Source organism: Antechinus flavipes, chromosome 2, assembly GCF_016432865.1.
Source record: "Antechinus flavipes isolate AdamAnt ecotype Samford, QLD, Australia chromosome 2, AdamAnt_v2, whole genome shotgun sequence".
In the NCBI taxonomy this organism is placed as follows: Eukaryota; Metazoa; Chordata; class Mammalia; order Dasyuromorphia; family Dasyuridae; genus Antechinus; species Antechinus flavipes.
In genome coordinates, this window is record NC_067399.1 from 514083161 (window position 1) to 514094257 (window position 11097).

The window sequence follows — 11097 nt, forward strand, 5'->3', positions numbered from 1 at the left end:
CCTTTTTTGCACACAGTTCAGCTGCGTCCATCAATGTCTTCATCCATCTTTCTGTCTCTTCCACCTTCACATTCCCCTGTCCAGTCAGCTCAGTCACATACTAGCTCTCATCATTCCTGACTCCCCCCACCCTCATTTCATTCTCCCTTTCTGTATCTCTTATCTCATCATTTCTCTTTTGATTTCTCTATTGCTTGATCTCTTCTACCTCATTTGTTTCCCTGCTTTTGTATCTGCTTTTCAAGTGTCCCACAGCTGGCAATAACCTTTTCTGGTTACAAAGATCATAAGCTGCTTTATTGATTGATTGGTTTTTATTTAAATTCTGCAGAGGAAAATAAAAAGAATTTTACAAAATTAGAGTGCAAGAGAGAACACAAAAAGAAAGGATAAGAGAAGAAAAAAGTCCAAGGAGAACCAATGAAAAGGACAAGATGGGCCATGATAATGTTTCCTATTAAAGTAGGGCAAGCCTTCAATGATGTTTACAATTCAAATGCATCATAAAGGGTTAAGCACCAGTTTTTGTTTGGCACTTAACTTGGCAGGGCAAAAGCTTCAGGGAGAATCAAGTTGGGTTAAATAAATCCAAGAAGCTGACATAGCTGGAATTTCTTCTGCTTGACCCACTAACAACTGCAAATGGGACATTTTAGAAATGGCTTTCACTGAAATGCTTCAAGGAGGCTTAGCCCCAGGATCTGAGAGCTTGGCTCTGAGGCCAACATTAGCTAGAGAAGAGAGAGGGATGTAGGGACAAGGACAGACCAACCTGACTGGATGGGGGAGGAGAGAAAGGGTCTTGGACCTGGTGGGAGGGTACAGGCAGTCGCTGATCCAGCACAGATCCGACTGCTGTGTTTGCTCCCTCCTCCTGCCCTCTATAATTAAACCTTTCCCATCACAATCCCTGCTTCCTGAGGGGAAACTAGATAAAATAAAAATTTAAAAAAAAAAAAAGCAGCAGAGATGTTTCATTTGTGGGTTATTATTTGTGGGTTAGGAGAAAAAGATAAAGAACTTAAATAACATTTTTTTTTGGTTGATAATGGATGCTTACTAGCAGGATTCCTAATCTCAGCAGTACCCCTCAAAAGGGATGATCAGTCATTGCTTTTATCCCCAACTCCCACCTTTTACCTCTCCCATCAAAATAATTTTCTTCTACCTTTCTCTCTATCCCTCTTCTTACTCCTCTACCCCAATAAGTCCAATGGAATCCTTAGCTTCAAGTAAATTGTTTCAGTTTTTTTTTTTTTTTAAATTTCCCCTCAAACAAGGTGACCTTTCACCATCCCAAATGGTCTTGACAAGTTTCTCTTTGCTAGCTGAGGATACCAAGACGCTGCCCTCCAAGTTTTGCTCAAAAAAGGAATATTCAGTAACTATGGCACTTCTGTCCTTGTTTTAACTGTTTTGGTCCTTTCCTCTGGATTTCCTACAAATATCTGTGGTGTTGCTTTGTTCCTTATGGTTTTTGCTGCTAAGCCTAAACTGGTATAGGTGGTTACATTATTTAACCTCCTCTGCCTTCTTTTTCCTTTCAGGCCTTTCTTCCAAGAGAGAAGGTGAAGAACTTCCAGGCTCTCTCTGCTCTCTGCCTAATGAGATTGGCCCCATTATATGTTCCGAGGAGCTAAGGTTTGGTGTTACTGAACCAGAGGAAGGAGGGAAAGTTATCAGTTGTCATTTGATGAGCCTAGTTGCTTTGTCGCTGGGGAACAGCAGTGAGAAATTAATCTTCCAGCTATTTAAGGCAATTTCCTTTCCATCATCCTTTGTCAAAAGGCCTGCGCTGGGAAATGGATCTGATGGGAGTTCCTGAACTGGTACATTCCATCCAACAATGTTACCCAAGTGCTGAGCAGCATCCATCATCCCCATGCAAACTGCGGCATAGGACATTGCCATGAGATGATGCTCCCCAAATACATAGCTGCAAAACAAAGTTATCATTGAGCCAATATATGGGCATATATTTAGAGGCCTTTGTGTCTCTTACTGTTCCTTTTCTTTCAGATTTCCTACTATACCTCTATCTATATAAATTTGCTCCTTCCACTAAAAACATGTTTGCAAAGAAATAGGAACACTGCAGGAAAGAATATAGGACTCCAGATTATGGCTTTTCCAGCCTCAAATCCCAAGATTTTATGGTGCCAGATTATCCAATAGGCATGTGCCCACTAGGGTCTTCCACTGAAAAAAAAGGTTAATCTTGATACTTCTCCAGTTACAGGGTTTCCCTTGGTTAGTGTAGAGAAGGTGTGGAGAGGTGGGAGTGAAGAAAGGTCAGTCAGGTTGTACCTCTACAATATTCACAAGAGCCAGGACTGGGGAAAAAACAGAAGGGATTGTCTTATTTCTTTATTGTTTGTCAAGCCTTTCAGATAATTAAAAAAATTGTAAAATAGAATGATCTTACAATATTTAAAAATGAACTCTTGCAATGACTATTATAATCTAACCCCAAAACTCCAGCTTTTAGGATAAAAACTTACTATATGACAAAAACTGCTGGGAAAATTAGAAACTAGCATGGCAAAAACTAGGCACTGTCCCACACCTAACACCCAAGATAAGGTCAAAATGGGTTCATGATTTAGACATAAAGAGTGACAGTACAAGCAAATTAGAAGAATAAAGTATAGTTTATCTCTCAGATCTGTGGAGAAGGAACACATTTGTGGCCAAAGAACTGGAAATCATTATTGAACACCAAATATATAATTTTGATTATATTAAGTTAAAAAGTTTTTGTACAAACAAAACTAATACAGACAAGAAAGGAAGCAATAAATTGGAAAACATTTTTACATTCAAAAGTTCTTATAAGGGCCTCATTTCTAAAATATAAGAGAATTAACTCAAATTTATAATAATTCAAGCCATTCTCCAACTGACAAGTGGTCAAAGGATATGAACAATTTTCAGATGAAGAAATTAAAACCATTTCAAATCATATGAAAAAATGTTCTGGGTCAGTTAGGTAGCATAGTAGATAGAGAACCAGCCCTAAAGTCAGGAGGAGCCCAGTTCAAATCTGATCTGTCACTTAACTCCAATTGTCTCTTCTAAATCACTATTGATCAGAGAAATGCAAATTAAGACAACTCTAAGATACCACTACACACCTCTCAGATTGGCTAAGATGATAGGAAAAGATGACAAATGTTGAGGGGATGTGGGAAAACTGGGAGACTAATACATTATTGGTAGAGTTGTAAACTGATCCAACAGTTCTGGAGAGTAACTTGGAACTATGCTCAAAGGACCATCAAACTCTGCATACCCTTTGATCTAGCAGCGTTTCTATTAGACTTGTATCCCAAAAAAATCTTAAGGAGGGAAAGGGACCCAAAAATGTTTGTCGCAGCCCTCTTTGTAGTGCCCAGAAACTGGATACTGAGTGGATGTCCATCAATTGGAAAATGGCTGAATAAATTGTGATATATGAATGTTATAGAATATTATTGTTCTGTAACAAACAATCAGCAGGATGACTTTGGAGAAGCCTGGAGAGACTTACAGGAATTGATGCTAAGTGAAGTGAGCAGAACCACGAGATCATTGTACAGGGCAACAAGACTATACAATGATCAATTCTAATGGACGTGGCTCTTTTCAATAATAAGATGATTCAGACTAGTTCCAGTGATCTTGTGATGAAGAGAGTCATCTGCACCCAGAGAGAGGGCTGTGGGAACTGAGTGTGGATCACAACATAGCATTCTCACTCTTTGTTGTTGTTTGCTTGCCTTTTATTATTTTCTTTCTCATTTTTTTCCCTTTTTTTCTTGTGCAGCAAGATAACTATATAAATATGTTTGCATATATTAGATTTAACATTTTTTTTACCATATTTAACATATATTGGATTACTTGCTATCTAGGGGAGGAGGTGGAGAGAAGGGGGGAAAATTGGAACACAAGGTTTTGCAAGGGTCAATGTTAAAAAATTATCCGTGCATATCTTTTGAAAATTAAAAAGTTTTAACAAAAAAATTTAATTTAATTAAAAAAATTAATTTAAAGTAGGTTATTTTCTCAGAAAAGAAGAAAAATGCATTACTTTGAACATGAAATAACTGTTCATACACATACCAGTAGTCTGGGAATGACTGTAATGAAACTGCAATGAATACCTATAAAGAAATTATCTGCCTCTTTTATTGTTTTTTTTCCTTTATTTGCGTGTTTTTGAAACTGTATTTATAAAATAATGTTAATATTAAAGGGATCATAATCTATAGTATAACTTCCCTTGCAAATTTGATATGGCCTAAAATCCATAATCTTTAAATAAATATGTTGACAAAAAAACAAAAATAAAAAAGAAGTCTTAGCATCTAGAGATATCATAGGATGACTTGCAGACTCACCAAGAACAAAACAGATACAAGCAGAAAGCTCTTTGGGACCAGAAGTCCCTGGTTTTTTTCTCTTCATCTTCAGATTCAAGGAGCAGGGGAGACACCTTGCTGATTTTCAGCATTCTTCTTTGCAGGCCCAGGGGAGTATTTTCTTCTTTACCCTATCTACCACTGGCCAGGCATAATTCTACCCTTACCACCCCCAAAGAAAGAAAATGAATGGAAATGTGCCTTGAGCTAGAAGCAATAATTTGCTGTTCCTTCATGCCCACAGAACCCCAGGATACAACTCCTGCCAAGAGTAGCTGTAGACTTACTCCAGACCCATCCAAGCAGTTCCCCCCACTGCTAGGGGTTCCTCAGGCACTTTTCATCAAGATGAATCTCTTTAGCAACAGTCGTTTGTTTTCCAAACTCACTTCTCCCAATCTCACTAATTCCCAATTTCCTTGCATTTGACAAATGCAATTAACAAGCCTAGATCAGTTCCTGGCGGACAGCAGTCATCAATCAATACAGACTACACAGGGCTAAGAAAGGGGAGGAGGGAGTGAAAGAGCAATAAGGGGAGAGGAAGCAGCTGCAGTGTAGATGGATGGGGGACTTATTAGTCTTTTCTTCTAGGAGCCTTCCTTTTGGATTAATGATACTAGTGTTAGCATTCTTACCTGGTGCTTTTCCTTCTCCCTGCTAAGTAAGCATAGGGTATTGCGCTGTTGATGTCTTCCAAGTTCACTCTAGCATAGCAAACAGAGAAAATTGCCCCATTTCTTTGTTCTCTCCTCTCCAATTTTTTATGGTTTTTCCTTTCCTACGTCTTTTCTTATCTTTCCTACCAGAAGGCTTTGCCATCTGCTGCCATCATAGCTTGGAGACCCCCTCAGTGTTCAGTGTAATAAATCAGTCATCTCTGTTCAAAGTGGGGCCTCTTTTCCACTCAAATGCAGCTTCAGGTAGGCCCTACCCCAACCTATTCCCAAGATAGTATAACTGAGTACAACAATAGTAGCAAGCATCCTAGGGGGCCTGAGGTTAGTACCTTTATACTCAATTTATTTGTCTTATCTTTTTTTAGGGAACAAATCTACACCCCTTCTATTTTCAAAATCTAAGAACATTTACCCTTAGATTTCATTTCCCCAAATACTTTTAAGTACCAGCTCCCCTCCCCAATTGTGGGGTGAAAGCCTTCTCCTCTGCAGCCTTGCCTGGCACAGTCTCTTGCGCATCTTTCCACCTCATCAACTTTTCATTTCTTTACAAACCACACTGGAAAGTGTCTTTCCCCTCCTCCCTGCCTCTCTTTCCTTCTCCTTTGTTATTAGTCTCCTGAGCAGGGATGTTAATGTATTCACTACACAAACCTTTCACACCACTGTTTCCTGTAATTACAGTGCATCCCTCCCACTGTCCAGGCTTGTTTGACTGTAAAGTGCTTGGAGGAGGCATGATGTGGACAAAAGACATGGACAAAAAACATGACACTAGCTGGGGTTAAGCTATATAATGTTAATAACAAAGTAAAATGAACATTTGCTTCTGTAGCAGCTTAGTAACTAATGAGTAACATACAGAGGTCAGTGAATAGTTGTTTTAAAAAATAATCAAGTCCTAGGCAGGGAAAAAAGCCAGGTCCCTTTCCAGTTCTGTATGGTGAACTTTGTATCCCTGGCATCAAATATCAGTCACCCCAAAAAAGCCAGAAAACAACACCTCCCCCTCCTTCAGAGGGCCGCTCCCTGATACTTGTCATTCAGATCAGCCACATTGTCACTGGAGACACGGATCCAGCCATCTTCTCGGACATGGTAAAGATTGACCACACCTCCTGAGTAGGCATCCCGATAGGTAGCCTGGTAGATAGCTCTTCTGGCCAGGTCATACGCCTCTTCCACAGTTAGGTCAAATGAGTAGCCCCGATCCATAACCCCATAAGCATAGACAGAACCAGAACCTACAGAAAAGGTGACTCCAGAGATACGGTTTCCCTCACTGTCCACGTAGTACAGGCCTAGAGGAGTAAAAGAAAGTAAGGAGATTCACAGATTTGTTAAGACAATACCACCTCCCATTCTGGTTCAAACTCCCAGTCACAATTATAGCAAAGAATAACAGAAATGATCAATTGAAAAATGAGGCAAACAGGAGAAAATCACATTGAAAATCTTAAATACATCCCCATAAATGCAGAAAAAGCATTTGACAAAATACAGCACCTCTGCTTAATTCTTTAAAAAGCACAGGAATAAATGGAGCTTTCCTTAAAATGCTAAATAGCATCTATTTAAAACCATTAGCAAAATTATATGTAATGGGGTAAAAAGAAGCCTTCCCAATAAGATCAGGAGTAAAACAAGGATGTCCATTATCAACACTGAATATCAACATATTCAATATTTTACTAGAAATATTAGCTTTAGCAAAAAGAAATGGAAGGAATCAGAGTAGGCAACAAAGAATCAATTATCAAAAAAATTCTTAAATTTGGGTATCTAAGGTCTACAGAAAGCTACTTCTTCCTATCTTATAATGAAAAATAAAGACTTTTAAGTGTTCTCTCCACTTAAATAAGCTAGCTGGTGTTTAATCAGTGACTACTCAGTGCTGAGCACTGTTTTACCAAGCACTATAAGGCAAACAAAAGTGAAGGTCCCATTATCCTTAGGGAGAATCTAACTAAGGAACCATGAAATAATTAGAGAATACTTTTAGCACTTCAAATGCATCAAGAATTCAGGGGAAAGAGAAAGAGACTGGCTGGAATGGAGTCAGAGAGAAGCATGTAGTTTAATTCCCTGCATGGTCTCAAATACTACCCTTCCTGACCAATTCAAACTTGGATTAACCTTCCTTACTCCAATTACTAGTTATTCAACTATTCAAAGCCCAGCTTTTCTAAGCTAAGTAAAAAGAGCAAAACTTTCTGTTCTCCATTTCCACAGAGGTGAGGAAAAGAATGGCTAACAGTTTTGTCAGAGAAGAAAACTTCCCTACTGGGACTGTTAAACATCACAAAGATTCCCAAATTATTCTGTGCAATCCATTATTTGAAAAATTATGAAGAATGATTAGGAAAATGAGCAAAATATTCCCCAGAAGTTCCTTTCAGTCCGAAGAGGCTAACCAAAACCAACCAAATCAAGCGAACAATCCACATAAATCTTCTCCAGCACTTGGATCAGACTACTTGTTCTCCATCCCTATTCAGCAATCCAGGAATACTGTCAGTAACAGCACTCACCAGGCCCTCGCTTGTCCCAGCCACAAATCATGGTACCCATGGACAGCCCCATGCCTTTGTACTGATAGACCATGTTGGCAAGCAGCTTAGAGGCGGCAGCCACAGAGATGCGCTCCTTGTTTCGGAGCTCGTAGATCCGGCACTGTCGGGCCAGGAGGCGCTCCCAGAAGCTGCAGTCCGCAGCTCCCCCAGCCATGGTGCCCAGCAGGTAAGGGTTGATTTCAATCACCTTCTTCACTGTCTGGGAAGCAATGTAAGCACCAGCTGTGGCTCGAGAGTCCACGGCAACAATGACGCCATGCCGAAACTGAACAGAGAGGGGAGAAAAGGGAAGACACACAGCTACTATTAGGTCCCACTCGTTTATGTGCCCAGTCACTTTCCACTGCCCCTCTGGACCTTCCTCACCCGAAGAGCATTCCCCTGGCATTTCTATCCCTGCCTGGCAACAGGACTTCCGCAAGTCACTTCTCTGGGACTCTGGCAACGCCAATTCTGTGGTGCTGGGATCGCCTTCCGCCTTCCCCCGACTCCCACTTGGATTAGCTCACTGGACCCACAGCAGCTGGCGACCCGCTTTTGAGTCGAGGCCACTAAGGCTCAGAGAAGTTAACTACCTTGCCGGAGGCCACACAGCTAGCTGTTCATAGAGCTCAGACCTAGGACCGATCCTCTAGCTCCAAGATCTGGGGCACTGGTCCTCTTCATAGTGACACAGCATTTTGGATACCCCCAAGACTCTCGGGACTGCATCCTGGTGCTGCCGGCCCTCATTGCCCCAGGTTACAATCCTCCATGACCCCCCCACCTTCTACCTCGCCCCCCTGTTTCCCAGGTCGGCGTAGGCGTCACGAGCAACAGCATCATCCCCATCCCTGAGGCCTAGGCCCGGAGCTCGAGCCTAGGAGTGGCTGGGACTTTGCAAAGGGCGGCGGCAGGGTCGGTCCAGGTTTGCTCTAGGAGGTCTCCTCGGCCACAGAGCGGCGAAGCAGAGACCTCGGGGGCAGACTCGAGAGGTGTGGGGGCCCACCCCCACCCAGGCCGCAAAGCGGCATCAGCACCTTGAAGGCCAGAGTGGTGGTTCCGTGAAGAAGTTCGATCCCCGGCTCATCCGGGGCACCCCAGCTGGGAGCCGCCAGACTCAGCCCATCTCCGGGAGCCCCCGGACCCAGGTCCAGAAGGTCTGAACGACCCCCGAGCCCGAAAAACCCGACCCCGTTCACAGGCAGAGGACTCTCCAACACGCTGGCGAGCGCCATGTTTACTAAGGGAAAACGGAAGTCGTACGGGCGGCTTCACGTCGCCCGCTATATAGGGATCGGCGGCCTTTTTGGAAAAGGGCAACCTGGCAAAGCCTGCCCGTCCGAGCTTCGCATGTATCGCGACAATGGGAGTGGCCAGCCATCTTGGGTCCGGGCAGCCTGGGGCCCGCCCCCAGACCAGCAAAGCCCCAACCGAGAAAGCCGCTTTGGCAGAGGGGTAAAAAGTCGACCCGCTTGATTTTCGTTCAAACTTTGGAGCCATCTTAATTTGGGTTATAGTGCACTTTAGCCTCCGAGCCACAGGAAACAGCTCCCATATTGAGAGTGGCGGACATCTTGGAAAAGGGAATGACTGGCTGAAAAGTTGTTTTGACCCTTCTTAAGTTTTCTTATATCCTCTCCCACCCTGTCTTTTGTTTCTTACCCTACAGAAAGCCTCCCATTGAAACCACTCATTCTCCCGTTTTGAATAAGGACAGAGCCTAATTCTGAGTGAAATCTTGTGGTGGGACCATTTCCCTCTGAAACAAAACCACACTTCAGCAATCTGTGGTAATAGAATGGCATGAGACCTCATAATTAGTTATTAAAAACTAATGGCCTTCCCATCCACTTGTGTTAATAGTGTTGTTTATAAAACTGCTGGGAAAATTGGAAACTGGTATGGTAGAAACTAGGTATTGACCCACCCCTAACACCATATACCAAGATAAGGTCAAAATGGATTCATGATTTGGACATAAAGAGTGATATTATAAGCAAATTAGAAGAACATAGGACAGTTTATCTCTCAGGTCTGTGGAGAAGGAAGGAATTTGTGACCAAAGGAGAACTGGAGCTCATAATCGAATACCAAATAGATAATTTTGATTATGTTAAGTTAAAAAGTTTCTGTACAAACAAAACTAATGCAGACAAGATTAGAAGGGAAGCAATAAGCTGGGAAAACATTTTTATATTTAAGGATTCTGGAAAAGGCTTCATTTCTAAAATATATAGAGAATTGACTCAGATTTATAAGAATTCAAGCCATTCTCCAATTGATAAATGGTCAAAGGATATGAACAGACAATTTTCAGATGATGAAATTGAAACTATTTCCACTCATATGAAAGAGTGTTCCAAATCATTATTGATCAGAGAAATGCAAATTTAAGACAACTCTGAGATAACATCACACACCTTTCAGATTGGCTAAGAAGACAGGAAAGGATAATGACGAGTGCTGGAGGGAATGTGAGAAAACTGGGACGCTAATACCTTTTTGGTGGAATTGTAAAGGGATCCAGTCATTCTTGAGAGCAATTTGGAATTGTGCTCAAAGAGCTAACAAACTGTGCATACCCTTTAATCCAGCAGTATTTCTACTGGGCTTGTATCCCAAAGAGATCTTAAAGGAGGAAAAGGGACCCATATGTGCAAAAACGTTTGTGGCAGCCTGCTTTGTAGTGGTCAGGAACTGGAAACTGAATGGACACCCATCAATTGGAGAATGGCTGAATAAGTTATGATATATGAATGTTATGGAATATTAATGTTCTAAAAGAAATGATCAGGAGGATGATTTCAGAAAGGCCTGTAGAGACTTATATGAACTGAAGCTGAGTGAAATGAGCAGAAACAAGAGATCATTAAACACGGCAACAACAAGGTTATATGAGGATCAATTCTGATGGACATGGCTCTTTCCAACAATGAGATGACTGATGCCAGTTCCAATGATCTTGTGAAGATAGATCTTTACACCCGGAGAGAGGATTGTGGGAACTGAGTGTGGATCACAATATAACATTCTCATTCTTAGTGTGTGCTTGCACTTTGTTTTCTTACTCATTTTCTTGATTTTTGATCTGACTTTTCTTATGCAGTAAGATAATTGTATAAATATGTTTACCTATATTGGATTTAACATATTTTAACATATTTAACATATATTGGATTGCTTGCCATCTAGGTGAGGGAGTGGGGAGGAGGGGAAAATTTGGAACACAAGTCTATGCAAGGATCAATGTTGAAAAATTACCCATGCATACGTTTTGAAAATTAAAATTTAAAAAAAAAAATAGTGTTGTTTAAAAGTAGCACAATTAGAATATTTGAGATTCTTTTCACTCTTATTCTTTGGTAAAGATTCTATTAGCAAATGAACTATCCAAATGTCAAATGCTAGGAACTCAAAAGTGGAAAAAAAGGTACTTGGATAATCTATCATCCAGCCCTA

At 41.3% G+C, this 11097-nt stretch overlaps 1 protein-coding gene across 1 annotated transcript; it reads right to left on the bottom strand.

Moving 5' to 3' along the window:
* Positions 1-5862: 5862 nt before the first annotated feature.
* PSMB5 (proteasome 20S subunit beta 5) lies at positions 5863-8898 on the bottom strand. Its single transcript, XM_051980455.1, has 3 exons — positions 8676-8898; positions 7615-7921; positions 5863-6384 (listed from the first exon to the last, which is right to left on the bottom strand). Exons 1-3 carry the CDS (start codon positions 8871-8873, stop codon positions 6098-6100), a joined length of 792 nt encoding a protein of 263 aa, XP_051836415.1. The 5' UTR covers positions 8874-8898; the 3' UTR covers positions 5863-6097.
* Positions 8899-11097: the final 2199 nt, after the last annotated feature.